Source organism: Melospiza melodia, chromosome 3, assembly GCF_035770615.1.
Source record: "Melospiza melodia melodia isolate bMelMel2 chromosome 3, bMelMel2.pri, whole genome shotgun sequence".
Lineage (NCBI taxonomy): Eukaryota > Metazoa > Chordata > Aves > Passeriformes > Passerellidae > Melospiza > Melospiza melodia.
In genome coordinates this window covers 125,148,838-125,171,142 of record NC_086196.1, presented here as the reverse complement: position 1 = coordinate 125,171,142, position 22,305 = coordinate 125,148,838, and the positions used below count along the sequence as shown (strand labels likewise).

At 40.1% G+C, this 22,305-nt stretch overlaps 1 protein-coding gene across 3 annotated transcripts in view; it reads right to left on the bottom strand.

The window, feature by feature from the left end:
- Positions 1-22,305, bottom strand: part of KHDRBS2 (KH RNA binding domain containing, signal transduction associated 2) — a 339,264-nt gene that overhangs the window by 270,526 nt on the left and 46,433 nt on the right. For all 3 annotated transcript variants that reach the window (XM_063153003.1, XM_063153001.1, XM_063153002.1), the window contains exon 2: positions 7,202-7,329. In XM_063153003.1, the coding sequence (XP_063009073.1) occupies positions 7,202-7,329 (128 nt within the window). The remainder of the gene's footprint in view (positions 1-7,201; positions 7,330-22,305) is intronic.

The following is a 22,305-nucleotide window of genomic DNA, read 5'->3' as shown; positions in this document are numbered from 1 at the left end:
CTGCAACTTTAAGATGTCGATGTTATAAATGTTAACTAATGTAACTGGCAGCCATCCTGCTAAAAGCTAGAAGGAAAAAAAGTAGTAACAAGTCATCCAAACCTGATCACAAACAGGTGAGCTTTTTGATCAGTACACAAATTGCTGGCTTAGTTCTGCTCCTGCTGAAGTCAGAGGTACTGTGAAAAATCTCACTCTAACCAACAGCTTGCTTTACAGTTCTCACAAAGCATAGGTCCAATTTAAAAGCTTTAGTAGATATGATTCACTGTGTATTTAGACACAAACTTTAATTTTTACTGTTCACTATCTTTTTTTCCTTAAGAAGCAACATAGATTAAGTGGAAGTGAGGTAAATTCTATTTATCAAAAATCATCAACAGACTTTCTTGCTGAACTCCCCTCAGATTCCAAAAGCAGATTCCTTTGAAAATACTGAATTTGTACTAATGATACTGAATATAAAATTTAGCCCTCAAATCATCCATTAATACCAAGACCAGAGAAAGAAACAACTCTGCTGTAATTACAAAGAAAACCCCATGTATCTTTGGATGTACATTGAGCACAGGTCCACAATCAATCATACACAACCAGTGTATTATTAACATGAAATCATGCTCCTGATTAAAGCTGTTGGTTTAAGCAGGGTGAATTCCTGCCCACTCTCACACTTATTTTATTAAAGTGGTGTTAAAAATTTTATTTTTCTTTCCCCCTCAAACAGGAATAATGAAGAATAACAGAGAGGAATGTAAGAGTTTTGGTGGCCTAGAAAACATGAGTCATGACCAACATTCCCAATGGGGAGTGGCTAGGACTTGTCTGTATTTCACACAGCTGCTACCAGCTACCAACTTTCTCCTGCTCATCTGTTTATTTGTCCCATTTTCCACCTACATTGTGTTTTCTAGACTGTCAGCACCTTGGAGAAAGACCAGTGTACCTATAAAATGCATTGAGTACAAAGGGTGTTTCCATCTTAGTTTTGGCCTTTGAGTGCTCTGCAATACGAAATGGTAAATTCCAACTACTCTAAAAGTCTACCTTGAAATATGGAAGGCAATACCACTCTAACAGCACTGAGTAACTCCCAGTAAATCACTAAGCAGCAATTTTGTGTCCCTGCCTGTAATTTCAAGAATGAGTTTAGGAAGAAAACAATAAAGGATGAAGGCTGGACTATGTATTTTCATGTATAAATAAAGGGAAGTTACCTCATGAGAAATCTTTCACCGTCATGCAATCAAAGGTAGGGGAAGAAGCCCTAATATTGGGAATATTTTTTTGTACTACTTGTTTTTAACTATGTTAATGCTGTTTTAATTACATTGCTGAAGATTTATACAGCCATGGATAGTTAAATGAAACAGAAAGGCAAATCTCTAAATTCTATCTGGAATACTCTTTATTCTCTGCAGTCAGGAACAATTTTATGAAACACTTTTTAAAGAGGTCTGTACAGAGCAGCATTTCTCAGCACGATAAAGAAGGCAGTTAATGCTGTCAGAGCTGATTTCAACAGCAGTGTTATAAAAACAAATAAAACATTAACAAAAATGGGGACAGAAATTATTTTTATATAATAAGAGGTATTTCCTGTAACCATTCAAGAGCTCCACAAGATTGGCATTGGCCCTAGAACCATTAAATTCAGGGTTCATTTCCTGAATTTACCTGGAAAAGGTAAGTACAGAGATGGATGAAAAAACAAATTGTGTGATATTTCTTCATGTATTTTACTGAAAGTAAAATTAAAGTATTTGTCTAGATTTTCCATATATGTGTTGTCATTAAGTGTAACAGAAGACTTGTATCTATTTTGGGTCTTGAGCACAATCAGAAATACTGAAAAACTGCAGTGTATAGCAGAATTGCACCACTTGCAAGAAAATTTCAGAGAAGTAGAATGAGTTTTGAGGTTTGAGAAGTTTTGCCTCTTCTCTCAGCTTAAGTACAGGAAGATAACTACTTTTCCAGCTTTCCTGTCTTCAAGTGTTCACATATTTCATTTCACTTTTCAGAATTAGTTGGACAGTTCATACAGAAGTGACTTAAAGAAAATATCTTGGTTATAGCAATTTATTTGAAGCACAAAAGTCAACAATACTAAAAGAAATTTAATTCGAATTTTGACATATTTCTGCTGATCTATCTAAAATATAATTAATTATCAAAATTGAAATTATACATTAATAGGGAATTTGGTAAGAAGCAGAACTGAGATATTAGAAAACTTAAAAGACCCCTCTTCTAATATCTGAGTGCTTAATAGGGCCTGGTATTTCATCACTGAATAGAATTTATTTCAGTACCTTTTCATTAGATTTTTATGAATCTTAAGTACACTTTATATAAATTTTCTGAAATAATTTTCTGTATATCAGTGACTCCAGAAATTGGCATTTAATGGAAAAATCAAATACTAATAAATGCCAGATTAAACACAGTACCTAAAGAAGTTGTTGCCCCTATTATTCCTGGTGTTGTGTAGATCAGAGATTTTGAGTGACAGTTACACTTTCATTTGAAAATTTAATTGGCCTCAACTAAAAAGGAAATTTGAAACTTCCCCACACATTTATAAAGTAAAAGGCATTATTTTGTTACAAAGACGCATGTTCAGTTATTTCATTGAGACCAGGTAGGGATAGAAATCTTTCAAGATATATGAGAGAGCATTCTTTATTTATACAACTATTTGCAGGATCAATCTCAGTACAACATACTTCATGTAAATTAATAATTTTCTGCCTTCCAAGGTTCAGGCTTCTCTTTAAAGAACTCAGTTGAAATACTGAACCAGTGGAATCTTTAGATTTAGTTTGGCACCAGTCTAAATTCCAGAATCGTGCCAAGCATAAAGGCTTTTCTTGTCTTACATAGGAGGAAAAAACACTGGCAAGGCAAGTAAAAATCTCCATTCTGTAGTTAGATACTTTGCTCTTATTCCTTTTAATAAAAATGCTGGAGTTTTTATAATCTCTTGAAGCATCTACAGGATTAGGGACAGATCAAATGTTCCTCCTGCCTTATGCAACAACAAGGTACTTATTTCATTAAAACAATATAAATCACAGAGAGAAGTCATGGCTACTCATTCAGCTCACTAACAGCCCAGGTCCCACTTCCCTTAGCAATTTTCTATATTCTTGTCATTCCATTTAATGGACATTTTAATGTATCTTATTCTTCATATCTTACTTAAAAGTGAACAAAACACACAAATCACCTGCAGATGATTAATATTACAGCAGTTGCTTTGAAAGCACAACATCAACTATCAGGTTTGAGAAAAACAACACATGAAAGAATGAGAATGCTAAATAAAAATCATGTTACTTGTCTGAGTTAGATGTTAAAGACAGAATAAAAAAAGAAAAGTTCACCCTTCACAATGAATTCTTTAGCACTGCTGAGTTTGTCTAATTTATTTGCTTGAAGTCAGGAGTTGATAAAGCATAAAACAATATAAACTAACAATATTTGGCATTGAGTCTTTAAAATAGAAACAGATGCCGTGCTGGTTTTGGCTGGGGTAGAGATCACTTTCTTCAAAGTCTGGATCTGTGTTTGGATTTGTGCTGAAAATAATGTTCATATAATACAGAAGTTTTTGATATTGCTGAGCAGCATTTACAGTGTCAAGGCTTTTCTGCTCCTCATCCCACCTGACCTGCAAGAAGGCTGGGGGTTCTCAAGAAGCTGGGAAGACACACAGCTGACCCCAAATACCAATGGGATATCCCAAACCATGCAGTGTCATGCCCAGCATATAAAGGTGGGAGAAGGAGGAGACATTTTGAGTGACAGCATTTGTTCCCCCAAGTCACCATTAGCTATGATGGGTCCTGCTCCCTGGAGAAGGCTGAACACCTGCCTATCCATGGGAAGCAGTGAAGACATTCCTGATTTGGCTTCTCTTCCATGCACAGCTTTTGCTTTAGCTATTAAAGTCTCTTGTCTCAGCCCACTGTCACTATTCCATCTCTCTCCCATCCCATGGGGCAGGAGAGAGTGAGTATTGCAGGGGGCTTGGTTGCTGGCTGAGGTCAAACCAAGACAGATGCACTGCAGTATTTAGGACTTTTATACACATACTGTTTACTTTTAACTCGTCAGCTACTTCATATATCTGCACTCACAGAAAGCAAAAGAAATTAACAAACTGAGCTATTCCTAAATGGCTGAAACCATTTAGGAGGGATAAGAAGGCAGGGATAATGAGGGCAGAATTTCACGAAAGTCAGCAATATTTTAATTTACAATGTGTACTAGACAAGTTTGCAAACAAGAACTTCCTATTTTATGTGCTACATGAAGCTGAGGCTTTAAACAAGCTCTCAAATTCTTAAACCGTGCAAAGGAACAAATTTGCAAAGCCCAGTTTAGATGCTGCTTAAACAGAAAAAGGTAGGAATTATAGTAAACAGCAAAAGCCAAACTGCAAGGAAGTAAATGGCAAAAATCTGTATTGCCATGCAAATGATGGCAAGTGTCCCACCAAGTGTCTAAACCATCACTTTTGTTTTTCAGCAACAAGATAATTTCAGATTTTTGTGGGTTTTTTTAAATTTTTAAATAACCCACTCTTTTCCCATATCTGATGTATCAGAAATAAATTCACACTGATCTGTGCTGAAGTCTTTTTAAACAAACCCTGAAGTATTTTCATGCAAGTATTAGTTGGAATTCACACATCATGAAAGTTTAAAAAAAAAAAGGCATTATGGGACAGAAAGATGGATCAACAAAGACATCGTATCACTGTTTCAAGAGAAATTTTGACTGGATTAAAAATATCTGCTGCATAGTGGAGTGTGTGTAAATGAGATGCTGTTTTTACCAGGGCTGCTGGTATTTAAGATAATTAATCTCAGAAAAGATCAATTCTGAAGTAACAACTAACACCCCGTCTCTATTTTAAATCCCTGTTTCAGAACAGAGGAAAGAGGCCTGTGTCTTTACCAGCTGGTAACATAAGAAAGCTGTTGCTAATCACTGCCTTTCATATTCTTTTCCTGTTGTCTGCACCAGACTGTGGACAATTGAGTAGAGACAATTTCATAAGGCTTATTCTGCAACTTCAAGAACAATTTAGCCACTGGAAGCCTTTTGTGTTAACTTTTGCTCAAACCTTAAAATGCTGCTGCTGGCTCTACAGCTGTCACTGAAGCTTAGCCTACAGACCATATAAAATTTTTAGGCCAAAGGTTCCCTTGGAGCAATTTGTGTTTTTACATGAAGTTAAAGTAAGTGCAAATGTTTTCCAAGAGCTCATTCCTAAACACAGAGCCTGTAAACTGTTGTTTTACATGGTTTTTAACTGGGCAGATTTTTTTTTCAACAATTTTATACACTTGGACACTTTCTGCATATTTACACAATCCTGCTTACCTAGCATTGCCCAAAAAAGCTCATCAGCAAGCAATGAATAAATGATTTATAATAATGATCTTTCAAAAAGAAATTACTCCTAAGTGAAATAATATTGTAATTGTCTTGGCTGTTTATAAATACAAGTCTGATCAACTGCTATTATTAACATATTCTACCAAATATATAAAACTAATCCTCCTAAATATTTTCTACTTTTTTTTTCATTATTTATAAAGCAAGCTAAAGCAACTGCTGTGTGCTGATTTGCCTAATGTATACAATTATCCAGAAAAGACAAGACACTAGATCACAGCAATCAGCTGTTTGATACTAAGTGTAAATGCAGTCCTTGAAAGACAGTTCTTAGAGACAGTATCAGGAAACCTGCAGTTCTGGGAATAATTCCATGCCAAGCACAGAATATTGCTAGCAAATCAACTACAGAAACCCTGCAAGAGATTATTCTGCATTACTGAATGAGTATTTCATTTCCATCACACTGATTTCTTTTGCTCCACCACTAAAAAGCTGTAAAAAATGCCTTATATCTTTTACTATTCATTAATATGGCACGTTCATTAAAGTAAATGAAGCTAATTTAATCACATTCAGGTGCTATATTGGATAGATGATAGTGTTTTGTCTTTTAAATAGTTTGTCTTTTATTCTACTACCTTCATCAAACAGTATTCTGAATAATTATCACACTGCTGTTACAAAGTTATAGCACTATTACATCCTGAATGAGAACTTCAGGTCACCTACAGCATTTACACAAAATACCACAAATCAAGGCAAAGCACCTCAGGCTATGCAGTAAGAAAGTAATTCCTTATAGCACTGTATGTGTTCCTAAGGTCTTGAACATTTGGATTACTACATTATCTCAGTTTTATATTCACTACTCAGGAGGTGTCAACTAGAATCATTGAATCTCAATTTTTTTTACACTTTTCATTTTGTTTGATGAGCTTTTTACCAATTGTAATTTATTGCTCTGATGAAAGTATAAAGCAAAAAGCTCAAAGTGTAATCAAGGCTAATGGTGAACCATGTACCATGTGATAATAAATCAGCAAGGAAAAAATACACTGGAGACAGAGATGTTTATAATTTCAGTATGAATACTATTGGAATAACTGTTTATGTAAAATAAAAACCATATAAGAAAACCAAACAAATACCTAAATTCTAAAACCCCAATGATCTCTTATAAAATATAAAACCAAAAACTTCCCATGAGCAGCTAAATTTTGCAAGAAATAAAATCCTTTTTCTGCATTAAAGTACGTAGCAATGAGAACTAATAAGAAAGTCTTAGATGCTAAAACATTTGATTTTTATCAACAGCAAGGAACATTGTCAGGAACAGCCTGCAGTAATCCTGACACTTGATCTTTTGAAACTTACTACACCACAGAAAATTCCCCACCTCTTCTATGAGGAAGCTTTTTGGAGTTACTGGAACCTTTTTTTTTTTAGCAACTGGTATTTTATTTTATAAAAGGATGACATATTTAAAAAAAAAAAAAAAAAAAAAAGAAAAAACAAACTGAGAAAAAACTCAGCAGTTTGCATAAGATCAGAACCTACCTGAATTTGAAAAAAAAACTCATTCACTTCAATTGCTTTTCTGAAAGGCCCCAAGACAGAAGCTAAAACATGTAAGAGTTAACATGTAACAGGTGCATTTATATAGGACCTTTTTTTTTTTGACTACCACAAAGGCTGCATATTATGACTCAATAAAAATGGTTGTGTGCAACTTTTTCATAATTTTATTAATAAATATTAAGCAAGTGTTAGACTAGATTTACAGTACCTTTGGATATTGCTTGACAGGGATCAGAACTCTCTCTGACAGCTTTATGTTTTTGTTGCTGATAACATCAAGATATTTCTTTTCTTCATCTTCCTTCTTGCCTTCTGAACCCTGAAATTTTTCCATTTCTGAAAAATATCACGAAACAGAACAATCAGTGACATGGTGGTGTCATCCTTAGGAAGTTTAAGCTTACACATTCCTACCCAGACTGTGCACTGAACACCTGTGCTGCTGCACTCAGGTGACAGGGACTGCTGTCCTCAAGGGAACCTGGACTCTCAGCAGTGCTGGGAGGCAGAGGTGACAGCCCACAGGTCACACTGCACAACTAACTCTTCCCCAGCTGAAAGGGAAGCCAAATTATCTCAGCAGGAGCACAAACAGATGAGGCTTACAATTCCAGCTGTCAGTCTTTTAAAGGGAATAACATCATCCCAGCTCGATGCTTTTTGTAAATGTGACCTGCCTGAACTAAGCTGAATTCTAACTGCAATAGCTAACTTTCAGTGCAAATACTGGAAAACTGAAGAAACTTCTTGTTGTGACTGAGTTTCCATTCAAATACTTCTGAATTAGTTAAAGGTTATACAAAAGAAGATAAGAAATAGTTAACTCTTGCTCAAAAAAATTCTTCTTTATATATATATAAAATTTTACTATTAAAAAAACCCAAAAAACATATTCAGGTAGAATAATTCTGAATTCTTTATTCCCTAAAGCTCTATAACCAATGGATAATAACAAATAATTGAATTCATCATCCTGCAAAGAGCATCATATATAGCGCCTGAGAGCTTCCGGACAGCACAGGTACTATTGAAAATCTGCTTTTGCAGCAGTGACATTGCTGACAGCACAGAAAATGGCAATGCTTATAATGAGCTAATTATAACTGAATTACAGCTGAAAAGGGACAGCTGTGGGTCCCAGAAACATGCTGCTTCAAGGATGGGAAAGCAAGAGTGGAAAGGAGGAACACAGCCACAGCATGCTATAACATTCACATACAAGTTTCTTTGACTTCCAACAAGCATAAAGATAAAATGTGTTGAAAAGAACAGCCCATGTCATGATTTGTTAATAAATGTTTATGCTGCTTTTATGAGATCAAATAATTTATTTAAAGCCTGCACCAGCAGACAGTTCTCTAATGTTAGTCATAAGCTTTTTTAAAACCTCCCAGAGAACACACCTAAAAGACTTCAGATGGGATATATATTCAATAATTTAGAATTAAATTCAATTACAATCACTAAAAGCATTAGAAGAACATTTCATTGTAAAATACTTGAACACATAAAAAAATGTGGTATGTTGCATTCAGTGGAAGATTAATCTGGAAAGCAGCAAGCATCAGTTAAGTAAGTAAAATACTCATTTTGGGCAAGTTTAATAGAAAAAAAGGTCTTTGAAAATAGATCCAATGCAATTACACAAAGGGGTGTGCTATGGGGGTACAGAGGGGAGAGCCAAAGGCACATAAAGAGGGAAAGGCGTTACAAGCACAGTAAGTACTAAATGAAATAAAGGAAATTTCCCAAATGTATTGTGAACACAGCACTAAGTTAGATCATTCTAAAAGGCAGGTAGGGAAAATCAATCTACGTGTACACATACGTTTAATTAGAACTATGGAAGTTTAAGTTGGAGAAGACCTTTAAGTGATCAAGTTCAGCTGTTAATCAAGCTCTGCCAAGTCCACCACTAAACCACATCCCTAAGTGCCACATCTACACATCTTTTAAGTACTTCCAGGGACAGTCATTTGACCACTCCCCAGGGTAATCTGTTCCAACGCTTAGTAACTGTTTTTGTGAAGACATGGTTCCTGCTGTCCATCCTGACCTTCCCCTGACACAAGCCTGAGGCTGTGTCTTCTCATCCTGCCACTATTTGCCTGGGAGATCAAACCAACCCCCACCTGACTACAACCTCCTTTCAGGTACTTGAAGACAGCAGCAAAGTCCCCCCTGAACCTCCTTTTCTCCACACTAAACAACCACAATTCCCTCAGCTGCTCCTCACCAGATCTGTGCACCAGACCCCTCCCCAGCTCTGCTGCCCTTCTCTGGATTCACTCCAGCCCCCCAAAGTCTTTGTGACGGGCCCAGAACGGGACACAGCACCCAAGGTGTGGCCTCAGCAGGGCTGAGTACAGAGGAACAATCACTGTCCTGCTCCTGCTGGCCACACTATTGCTGATACAGGCAAGGATGACATTGGCTTTATAAACAACTAAACTCTTTCTCCTGGAAAGCTGAAGATACTTCAAAGTCTGTATGGTCAGTTGGGATGGGTACTAAAGGTTAGGACAAAATGCTCCACTTTGAATCATATATCAGGCCTTGCAACCAGCCCCACCCTTGTGCTTTGTTTTTGACTGACAGTACATGGAAGTTCTGAAATGAAAGTGGTGTCTTTGCTGAAGCTAATGCAAGACTAATTCAACTGGGCTTATCAGACTTATGTGAACAAGAGTTTGTTGATCTACCAAAACTGAGACAAGCTGTGGCACTTTAATTGGTTTCACTCCATGACAAGGGCTGAGCTCTAAACCCAGAAGAGCCAGTTCCAGCTTATTATGGGAGGCACAGGAAACAGCAGTGGGGAGTTGAGTTTCCTCCAGGGAATGAAAGGCAACAGAGAGCCCATTTCAGGGGAGCTCCCGCAGCACTTAAGGTGAAATACAGAAAGAGAATCAAATGAGTAGGGATCAAGATGAAGGCCAGGCTATGAGCCCAGAATTACAGCAGAAGGCAGCAGGGACACTGGGGACATCAGATTTCTACCAGGAATCTGTGCCAATTAGCCCATAGCCACAGCCAGACAGCTTCTGAGTATCATCTCCAAGGTGGGAAGAGTCCATAAGCATCCTGACAGTGCTTGGTCACCCTCACAGTAAAAAAAGTTCCTCAATATTTAGAGAGAAGTTCTGTATTCTGGGCACCCCTGAAAAGAGCCTGGTTCTGTCTTCTTTGTACCTTCCTTTCAGTTATTGGTATACATTGGAAAACATCCCCTATGGAGTCTTCTCCAGATTGAACAGCCTGGAGGCAACATTCCTAGCCCTGCCTTTGTAGAAGAGATGCTCTAGACCCTTCATCATCCTTTTGAGCCCTTACTTGACACTCTCCAGTATGCCCATCTCTACTTATGTCCATCTCTACTGGAGAGCTGCACACTGGACAGACTGCTCCAGTGGAGTATCACCTCTTTTGACCCGCAAAGTTGACTGAGGAGTAAAAAATGCCTTGAGCTGGTTTATTTCTAAAACAAAACATAGGGCTGAGTATGATCAGTGTAACCTGTGAATTTATATGAAAAATATGGCATTAGGATTTTGCTTGACAGTGGAGCAGCTGTGTAAGATTTATCTTGGAAGTTTTCATTCCTTAGGGCTGGAGTTTCTGTCTTCTGGGTGTGGTCCCTGAAAGCCCCACGATGTCACCAGGGAGTCATTGTGACACGTATGACAACCAGCCTTTTGGATGCTTGGAGAAGCTCTGAAAGGCCACAGTGTCTGGCCTCCACCACTGGGGACAGACATCTCAAGGTGGGGGGAAAAAGGATCCCTATCCCATTGTGTGCTTTCTGAGGGCACAGAGAAGATTTGCTAGACAAGCACACTGACAGGTGTGGTGCTGGTCCCAATCTGCCATGCACTCAGGCTCTGTCTGCAGCTGCTGAGAGGCCACAAATTCCTTTCCCAGGCTCCCAGCTCCTGCCTGCACATATCAGAGAGGTCAGTTACCATCTTAGCTCAAAAGCTAGAACATGCCAAGACACTCAAGTGTCACTCATCTGCCCCAGGATGGTCCCTGGGGTGGCAGCCCAAGTGCTGCCTGAGGCAGAGTGGGCAGTTCTTTAAGGCTCGACTTCAGTAGCTTTGCTGCTGGCTGCAGATTGTGTCCCCAGCACCAGGGAACACATCACATTATCTCTTTGGTTTGCAGGGCAAAATGGCCTCAGAGGAAGACTTGGCAGAAAGTGGCACCCCTTCCCTTGCTGCCAGCACCAGCCAGGTATCCCGGGCTGCCCATCCAGGTGCTTCAGAGAACCTAAGTTGCCCGATCTGCCGGGCCGGCATTAATGACCAACCTTCCATGAGCTGGCGTTGGCACCCTTTCTGTTTTTACTGCATGGTGGAGTGGCTCCACAGAAGAGCGGAGGGCCTGAATTGCCAGTCACCTTTCCCACATACTTTCCACATGGTGGGAGACAGTAACTCTGAGGTGCACTCTGTAGAGGAGTCCATCAGCTCTGCCAGCCATACTCAAGGAGAGCGAGCTGGGTTGTGCTCTGCGGAAAGAGGTCAGCATAATTCCCCAGGACGCCAGCACCGCAAGTCTTACAGAAGAAGCTGTGGTGGCAGCCGTGGATGCAGCCATGGAGGCAGCCGTGGAGGCAGCCGTGGAGGCAGCCTTGGTGGCAGCCGTGGAGGCAGCCGTGGAGGTAGCCTTGGTGGCAGTCGTGATGGCAGCCGTCGAGGCAGCCATGGAGGTAGCCTTGGTGGCAGCCTTGGTGGCAGCCGTGGAGGCAGCCGTGGAGGTAGCCTAGGTGGCAGCCGTGGAGGCAGCCGTGGAGGTAGCCTTGGTGGCAGCCGTGGTGGCAGCCGTGGAGGCAGCCGTGGAGGTAGCCTTGGTGGCAGTCGTGGATGCAGCCGTGGAGGCAGCCGCAGTGGCAGCCTTGGGGGCAGCCGTGGTGGTAGCCTTGGTGGCAGCCGCAGAGGCAGCTGTGGAGGCAGTCGTGGGGGCAGCAGTGGCAGGGCCCAAGAGAAGAGCCAAAGCAGGTATCCAAGAAGGCATCGTGATGACCACACCAGGGTCCAGCAGGCCCAGGGCAACAACCACTCAAGGAGCAGGAGACGGCAGCAGAGCAGGGCTCGAAGCACTGGTCGTGACAAGGGCCGAAGGACCAAACAGCGTGTCCGTGCCCTCTCAGGGAGGCGTAAGCGCCGTCAGCAGGAATTCCAGGTTTCTTTCATAGAACCGAGCGCGATACGGAGCCGATCCCGGCAGAGGTTGCGCAGCTCTTCCAGCCAAGCATTGAGGGAGTATCTAAGGGAGATGGAACGCGATGAGGGACGAGCTCTAAGGGATGACTGGTTCATCCGTGCCTCTTCTGGGAGGAGCAGGCGCCAACAGCCAGGGCGCCTGCATTCCTACAGAGAAACGCAGGTGGCAAGGAACCAAACCCAAGGGAGGTTCCGCAGCCCACTGCTCCTGAAGGAGAACCCAAGGAGGATGGAATACTCTCAGAGACAGATTGAACCGGATATCCATGTCTCCCCAAGGAGGAGTGAGCACCTTCAGCAAGCACACCAAGTTTCTCTCATCGAACCACAGGTGACAAGGAGCCAATCCCGGAGGAGGTCCCGCAGGACACAGCACCAAACAGTGCAGGAAAATCTAAGGAGGATGGAACGTGACATTCTAACCTCCATGAGGTGGAGTGAGGGCCATCAGCGGAGAGGTCAGGCTGATTTCACTGACTCACAGGTGGCAAAGAAGTGATCCCCATGGAGGTCCTGCAGCCATGCTGGGCACGGTAGGACACGCTGCCAATAAAGGAACTACTGTATGCCCTCTTACCAGTGTCAGGAATTATACTACTTCGGACAAAAACAGCCCCTACTAACAATTGCAAAAAAATAAAGTCAAATCAAATGCTCAAGCCTGGGGCTAAGGATCTATTCTCCATCAAAAAATGCATCTGAAAATCTAAAGACACCCTTACAAAGCTTTTTCAGGTTAGGAAGATAACAGGTACAACACTTCACTGCTGCTTTTGTCATTCTGTTCTATGGTACCCACTTGTGTATAAAATGGGGTACTGAACATTTTGTATGGGGGTACCTTTCTATCTATACTTGGTTTGCACAGTGTGACCAACTTTGTCTTGATTTTGCCAAAGACATCATTTATTAAGAAATCTCTTGTCCTTTCACATCTGTTTTCTTACACTTTATCCCAAACATCCCCCAGAGTAACTTCTCCTGTTACCACTCGTCTCACAATGAAGCAGTGAACAGTGAAGTCAATTTACAATTACTCTATCTCAAAGGCACTGCCTATAATACCAATCCAAATCTAATGTCTGGGAGAAAGCTTCTGACAAGGTTTTCCTTCTTCTTCTTCTTCTTCTTCTTCTTCTTCTTCTTCTTCTTCTTCTTCTTCTTCTTCTTTAAAGACTTTAACAATAAACCCCAAAGTCTTCATGGAGAAATTTGCCCCTATGCTATGCCCTGTACAAAGCCTCAGGTTTAATGCCAAGTGTGGCACTACAGGCTACAGGCTCTTCAGACCTTGGCCAAAGACTAACAAAGTCATCAAAAACCAGTGTTGTGTCAAACACTGTTACTTTCAAGTAAGACTGGAGCAAAAAGAGGAGTCTTCTAAAAAGACAGAGGCAATACACTAATTACTGGAGCAAGACAAACTGTATTCAGTTTTTGTATTGAACTACAGTCGGCCGCTACTGTGTACACTCCTCATGTCACTCCAAGACTAGTACCACCAGAGAAAAGAAGCATTAAGACAATCTCATGAAGGAATCCAGGTCAGGACCAAGCTTCCAACTTGCTCACAGCACTACAAGCAGCTAGTTGCTTTTGCTTTAGCTGAAAATTTTTACTTGCCAACTGCAAAAATAATGGTCACCTGCAACACATGCTACAAAAACAGAACCAATGCCTTTAGTGAGATGTTGCAATCATTGCACTCCTCATGTTTGTGTTTGGTTTGTTAGTTTTCTGTGCAGTCACTGATAAATCCCCCAAAGGAAAAGAGGTGGCTGCCACATGGACAATTGACTTGTGGGAGACAAATCTGGCTCTTCATGAGCATACGGAATCATTCAAACCTTCCCCTGTCATGAAATCTGGAAGGGCTTTCTTAGCTTGAGTGTGCTTTGAGTCACAGAACCACGGAGGCAGGAAAGGACCTGCAGAGAACCATCTAGTGCAACCTGCCCTGCTCAAGCAGAGTCACCAAGAGACGGTGGCCGCAGGACTACAACTACACAGCTTTTGAGTACATTTCTGCACATGTCAAAAAGGTCTGTCGCCATCCTACCCTGAGAGCTGGAACATGCCAACACATTCCAGGGTCACTCATCTGCACCAGGATGGTCCCTGGCACTAGTGGTAGCACAAGTGCTGTCCTGACACAGAGCAGGCAGTTCTTTAATGCTTTGCTGCTGGCTGCACACTGTGTTCTTAGCGCAGGGGAACGTGTGCTGCTGCTTACAGAAAGCTATAGGCAGTATAGGATCTTGTGACCGGCTGTATTAGGTCTGCATGGCCTGGTTTTGGAAGTAGAGGGAGCTACAGGAGTGGCTCCTGTGAGAAACTGCCAGAAGCTTCCTAGGCGCTTGGCAGAGCCAATTCCTGGTGGCTCCAAAGATGGACATGCTGCTGGCCAAGGTTGGGACAACTATAAATGGTGGTAACGTCTCTGTAATAACATGTTTAAGAAGAAACAAAACAAAAATGGTGGGGCAGTTGTAATCGCAGCCAGAGAAGAGCCGAGTGAGAAAATGTGAGAAAAAAAAACTTTGCAGACACCAAGGTCAGTGAAGGAGGAGGAGCAGGAGATGCTCCAGGCACCAGAGCCAAGATTCCTCTGCAGCCTGTGGTGAAGGTCATGGTGAAGCAGGCTGTCCCCCTGCAGCCTATGATGATCCATCGGGATGCAGAGATCCACCCACAGCACATGGAGGAGTCCCACACCAGTGCAGGTGGATACTTGAGAGGAGGCTGTGACTACACGGAAGACCTGAGGTGAGAGGGACCCATGCTAGAGCAGGCCATCCTTGAAGGACTGCACCTCATGGAAAAGTGAGGTTTGAGGGCAACTGTTGCCTGTGGGATGGACTCACATTGCAGCAGTTCACAGGGAGCGGCTTCTTGTGAGATGAACACATGCTGGAGAAGTTCAGGGAAAACTGTCTACCATGGGAGGGATCCATGGTGCAGCAGGGGAAGGATTCCTGTCCCTGAGCAGCAGGAAAAGCTATGCATGATGAACTGACCATAACTCCCATTCCCTGTCTCCTTGTGCCACTGGGGTAGGAGGTACAGCTGGGAAGGAGGGGGACAGGGTGGAGGGAAGGTGGTTTTAGGGTTTTATTTTACTTATTATCCTGCTGTGATTTTGTTAGCAATAGACTCACTTTATATCTCTTAAGTTGAGCCTGTTTTGCCTTTGACAGCAATTGATGGGTGTTTTTTCCCAGTCCTTATCTCTACCCATGAATTCTTCAATAAATTTTCTCTCCTCTGTCCAGATGCAGAGGGGAGTGAGCAAGTGGCTTTCCTGAGTGCCTGGCATCCAGTCAGTGTCAACCAACTACACCAGTGGAAATAAAATGTCCATAATCAACAGCATTCCTCCACAGAGCACAAGGATCTCAGTGGTACTTTTTCTGCACCACTGATCTTAGGTAAAAAGTAAAAATAAAGCATTTCAAGAAGACACTTCATATAGTTTCCACTCATTTTTGCTCTGAGCTAACCAAATTAAACCAGGGAGGCACAGAGCTACTCAACTCCTCCAGTAACAATCCTCAAACATGCCTCATTTTTTTTTCCTTTCACCATTAACACAGTAATCTTGCACTTGCTTCTGTGCAACACACGTCTGTCATTCCTCTTCACTGGAAGAAAACATGCATATTTCAGTCATGCAAAAAGAGGCCCCGACTAGAGAAGTATCAGAGACAAAACCCCATTTCTAGCTAGATCTTTTTAGAGATATTATTCCTGATGAAAATTTATCTTGATCTATCTGAAGAATTTGAATGTAAAATTCTGTAAATATTGTCAGCCCATTTATGTGTAATTTTTTTGAGGGGAGTATCTTCTTTTTCCTTCATGGATTTATAAAATGGAAAGCTAAGTTAGTACCTCTTTTTCAGTATTCTCTGCTTTACTCTTACAATGCCAATAAAATTATGTTAATTACATTTCTATTCAAAGTCCTTGACACCTATTACAAAACTTCTCTAATGAATATATTTTTTCTATTAAAATTAGGCACCCCAGAGTAAAAACATCCTTTTTCTACACTTAAGAGTCATGTCAAAACTCTTAAAAAAATAATTTTCTTCTTGTCAGTCTGTCCAGCCCACCAAAAAATTAAATCTACACAATTCTTTCTGCTGTCAACATTTTCCTCCCACTTAAAGGAATTTTGCAGCCTATCTTACTCTTCTTGCCTTTGCATTTGCAGTACTGGCACTGATTCAATCAAGAATCATGGGCTGCTGTTAACAAGGTCAAGCCCTCTGAAACAATCATGTTTCTATTAATGGGAATGATTTCTGGAATGGGGGTATCACCAACTTCTTGCATGCATGTACTATTATGTATATCAAGCTTATCTAGTACTCAAAGTACAATTTTTCTGCAGGTTAATGAAAGAATGTTTGAATTGTAACAGGAAGAATGAGACAATGCCAGTGCAAAATAACAATCACCAAATCATTGACAGCTCTGATTTAGAGAGAGCATTTTTAATTTAAGGTTCATTAAAAAACTACATAGTGGGAACTGTGAATACCTAGAACAGTGTTAACAAAAAAATCCCGGCATATTCTTAGAAACAGAAAATACTGGCAACATACATGAAGGCTCATTTTCTGTCCAAGGCATTACATTTTAATTGAAAGCAGGGCTATTGAATTTTGACACAGGGAAAAAAAAAGGCAGATGGCTCAGTAGTTGAACAAATTAAAATGAAGTTAATTCATGAGAAGTGAACATCCTAAGAGGTTTCCAGTAATAAAAATGACATCCAAACCCCTAAGAATTGGTAACTTAAAAATAAAAATATTAAGTGCACCAAGAGTGGTTGGAGGGGTTATAAGGACATTACAATCAGCCATGAGCACTGGCTCACTATATTCACCCAGAAACAAATTCATGTATTTATTAACAACATTCCTTTACTTTATGTACACATACCCATTAGGTCACACAGCTAGTTGGGGTGATTCGGGGAGGATAAGGGAATAATTCTTCTTACATCAGACACAAGTAAGGGAATACCTCTGCCACTGATGAATTTAATACCTGTTAGATAATTGTGGGCCAGATCTACATGTGTATGTCACCTGTTCTAGACAAATACAAACTGAACCTTTGTAACTGTATTAACTCCAGCTGATTCACCTCAGCTCTCAAGCAAGAAAAGTGGCTAGTAAAATAATGTTCAGAAAGAATTCTGAAGGGCAAGTCAAAAAGGAATGACAGAGACATGCAAAATCAGGCACAGTATGAGAAAAAACAGAAATGGGTATTTAGTGTTTCTCAGGAGGGGAAAGCATCTATTTGCGATGTTACAGATTGAAAAAAAAATACTTTTAGGTATAGGGTGTAACTACACAGGGGAACTGCTGAAAGCATCCATATTGATAAACTCAAGTCTTTTACAGATTCTTCCCTCATGATTAGATTCTATCCCATGAGGCACTGAAGGTCTTTTCAATTTGGGCATGACTGAAAATACAGCATCCATTAAAAGTTTAATTTTTTATGCATTTTTTATTGTTGGACTTTATGGCCATTATCATCTATCAGGCTGCCTATTGTATAGAACATAGAGAGATTGTAGAAAAGTGATCCTTTAGTAGGTAAAGCAGTAGTATCCTTCATGAGACTGAATGCATGTGCAACACTGGGCCAGACCTGCCCTCTCCTCTCCAGAAGAGGAAAGACTTTGACAAAGTGGAGCAAGGTCAGTGGAGGGCACTCGTGGTGGTCAGAGCTGGAGCACTTGCCCTGTGAGAAGAGCCTGAGAGAACTGGGCCTGTTTATTGGGGTGAGGAGACAGCTCTGAAGCATCTAACAGCACCTCTGCAATGCTGATGCTCCCACAGTCACGCTCTTCACAGGAGTGTGAAACAAGGGTGACAGAAAACAGGGAAAAGGTGAAAATAGAAAGGTTTGGCCTGTGTATAAGGAAAAGTTTTCTCAACACAGTCCAGCAGTGCTGCAGGTTGCCCAGATATACCGTCTCTTCCACTGGAGGACTGCACAATCCACCTGGACAAATCCCTGAGTAACCCAGTCTGAACCCTTGGCTGGGCCTGCTTTGAGCAGGAGGTTGCACTAGAGATCTCCCAAGGCCCCTTCACATGTGAATAAATTTCAGACTTATCTGTGTCTGTCAAATTTCTGGAACTTGTCCAAAAGATTTAAATGTCATTGCAAAAAAGTTAGAAGACAGAAACAGCATGATTGCAACAAGTCCTGTATCCTTAGCAAACTTCTTAAACAAAATGTACAAACATAGGTAGAAAAGTAATTAAAGATCTAAAGAACTTCATATTTCTAATTTAATTTAATATAATGAAAACCAGAGTATTAACAAGAAAACAAAGGAGGAAAATTCAAGTGTGCAAAAACTTTTATTTCTATCCCTTCTCTATACTGACAACTGATTTTTACTGCCTAGTCACTACTTTGGCTCTACTCATCATGTAATCAGCAGCTTGCAAAGCTATGCCACAGGGTGGTTTCCAAATTATACTAGTGGTAGAAAAATAATTATCTAATGTATTCATCTACTGATCTATGCTCAGATCAGTATAGATTTAAAGAGCTATAAAGATGATACTAGTAGTGTTAAACAACCAGAAAAGTCCTGAAATGAAAATATTAGTTCTTACTAAATTTATGAACATCTCCTCCGATGCACACCCTTGCATGGAGAGTTTTAAGTCTGATTGGCAAGCAGTTCCTCAAGAATAATATAATTCATATAATCCTAGTTCATATAATCCTAGTTCAGTTGCTGAATACACTCCCACTATCATTAATACACTATCCCATGTAATTCTAGATATATAGCAACTGCAATCACAAAAGAAAAAATTTACAATGAAATTTGCTGCAGGAAATTGATGGAGTCTTTCTCGCCTCAGTAAAAATAACCAACAGCAATCCAAATGTCAGCATCAGCAAGTGCAGTATAAAGATCTGGGATGCATTTTGAATGTGATGACTTACTAAATAAAGTTGCTGATAACATTTAAAGGGTGACAACAATGTCAGCTTCAAGATATAGGTGCTTTCTAACTTTGGGGGGAACAAAAGGACTATTATGAGTATTTTAGAAGGACTATTAAAGGAACTGAACAATTACAACATTGATTAAATATATTTTTATCAAATTGTTAAAAACAGAGCAAGCTACTGGGTAAGATTTTAAAGACTAAAGTTCTTTCAAAAGTGTCTCTGAAGTCAAAACATACCTTTGGGGAGCTGACTGTGTTGGAAGTTTGTTTTTGACAACAGTACTGCTTTAGCTATGGTGTGCAGTTCACTAAATAGCTGTTTCCAGTACAGTTCTCTCTTCTTACCTCTTATCTTCAGAGCAGCTTAGACAGTATTATGAATATGTCACCAGTTGGATGAAAGGCAAACCTGAAAGTTGTTGGAATACTTTTTATTTAATCCTGGGTTTCTTTCATCTGAGAAAGAGACTACTCATAAAAAGAGAAATAGAGAGCATGAAGATTTACTCAGATAAGTAAAAAATAAAGCAAAAACCAACAAAAACATCACAAGTGCATTTATTTGTGAACATATCTCTAGGTGTCCTTGAATTTAACACCCTAGAAAACTGTGTTGCTATGACATGTAAGAAAAGAAAAGTAGCTTTTTGCTAAAAATTTTTGTAGCTTCTACTGTGCCAAAGTTTATTCAACAAAACACTTCAGGACACACTGAAGTGTTCTCACCGATTAATTTGAAGAAAAAGCACCAGTGCAGTGCTGTGCTACATATTGTGTGGTGTGGAACAGATACACAGGGGTGAAAGATGAGTTGATCAGTGAAATCCCAGGGAAGCCCACCAGTGACACATGCATTACCTCTCCCTGACTATCTGAAACCTGCTGGAATTCCTGAGTGGGTTGCTCTACCCAGCTGGAGTTACCAGCCAAAAGGAAGTTTTTCTGTTTCTTCACAGTTTCTGGGAAATTTCTTTTACTCTCTTCAGTCCTCGAACTTATTAGTGACAGTAATGTCTGCAATTCTGTCCTCAGAACAAGACAGAGATATGAACCAGCCATGATTTTTTTCCATTCTGCTCTTATCTAGCCTTTTTCACATTTTTCTCTACTGTGAGGTAGAACAGCTGTGGAATAAGACTGATGTCTAGAAGATCACATTACTGAAAACTATGAAAAGATGTTATATACTTTAATTAAGAACCAGTATAAAATTTTGCTTGAAGTTCAGGCTTCCCACTGACCTCTCCTGGTTTTCCAGTTAGCAATACCACTAATGAGCTGCTAATCTCTGCTCAGACAGTTATCAAAGCATTTGAAAGGAGTCTACAAACCATCAAAATAGTAGTTTTAATTCAGGATGTCACTTCGGATCTTGGGCTCAGAAAGTCACGTGTATCTGAAAGACTGACAGGAAAACTGAAGTTCAGAAGAGATGATGATGGAACACCAAGGAAATGCAAGGAATTTGCAGCTGAGAGGTGGGAGAGATTTTAGAGTGTCAGACCTCTGCTTCCTAGTGTGCTTCTGTCAGCAAAGAATGGCTCCGAATGCTATACAGGCAGGAAAATACTGAGTGTATTCACATATATAAAACAAATAATTACATATAAAAACCTCAAACCTAAGTGGTAAAAAAGCACAAAAGGAGGAAACAAAGCATTCAAGTACTGGTAAGAACAATTATGTTCACCTGTCTACAGTGACATTCTCTTAAACATCCACTGTTTCATTGAAGACTTCATTTACAGAAAAGTTTCATCCATCTGCTTGTTAAGACTATGTAAGCCAGCATACATATCTAGCCTAACGTCAAGTTTAATGATGTTCACAGATTTACTGTATGTTATCAGGATTCCCTAGTTTATCCAAAGATTACACCATTTCCTATCACAATGGAAGATGACTCATCTGCTCCAGTTGCAATACATTTTAATTTATCTTACTTGAGACTGAGAGCAACAGTTACAAAGAAGAACTTTTTGACAAATTGATATTTAAATTGAAGGACTAAACTAGTGATATCTGAACAGCAGAAAGGCATTTAAGCCTTCACTCACAACCCCACTGGAAAGCACATCTTTAATTTTAGCCTCCACCTGGAAGTCCTTACAAACAAATCCTTGCCCCAGAGGATCAGTAAGTAGCACAGACTAAAAAGATGATCAAACTTCCTGTACCACCTCTTCAGGATAAATTGTCAGCAATATCTAAAAATATATGGTCCATGAAAACCTGAATTAACACACCTGTAAATGCGCAGTGAGAACAAAAGAAGCTGAAATAAAGAAAATGTGTAAAATTAAAGATATTTTAATAATCTGAGGAGGTTTTATTGCAGTATCTCCTGTGGATTTTTCTGCATTTGATTTTTCAATGGATTTGACAGGACACACTCATGGCTCACACCTCAATCAGGTTTTCCTCACCCCTGCTGCACCTCAGGCCACATCTAAGTACTGGCTGCTCACCCACTGATCTGCAGACATGACAGGGACATGTGAACAAGGTACCAAAGCTTGGGCCTGTTCATTTAATAAAACAGCCATAACATAAGGATACAGAAACCAGTCCAGTAACCACATCAGAAGTAGGAACAAGCTACATACTACTTTTTGTTAAGTGACCTGAGTGCTCTTGGCTATGATTTACTTATGCAAGAAAGAGCTTTGGCAACTGAGGGAGGAGTAGGGAATTCTTACAACTCAATATAAACCAAGTATCTGCAAACTATTCAAGAAAAAGCAGTAAACCTCAGTCCTACCTGGAAATAGGATACTCTATGGCAACCAAGGAAATTTCAAGTGAACTTGTATTCATAAGAAAGAAACCACATTAACATCAGGCAATATGATGTCACTACTCTGGGTTATTTGACACAAGGAATTAAAACTCATGCTAGAGTGGTACCACAACTGATACCCTGGCAAACAAGATGCATGTATTTCATAGATTTGTCATGCTGCCTTATGAATACTTGTTTTCCAGGCCACAGCACTAAATTAAAACATACTGATGTCAAAGGAGACTTGTTTCATTCATGCAAATATCCTTTGATTCCTCCAACAACATTTCTAGAAATCAAT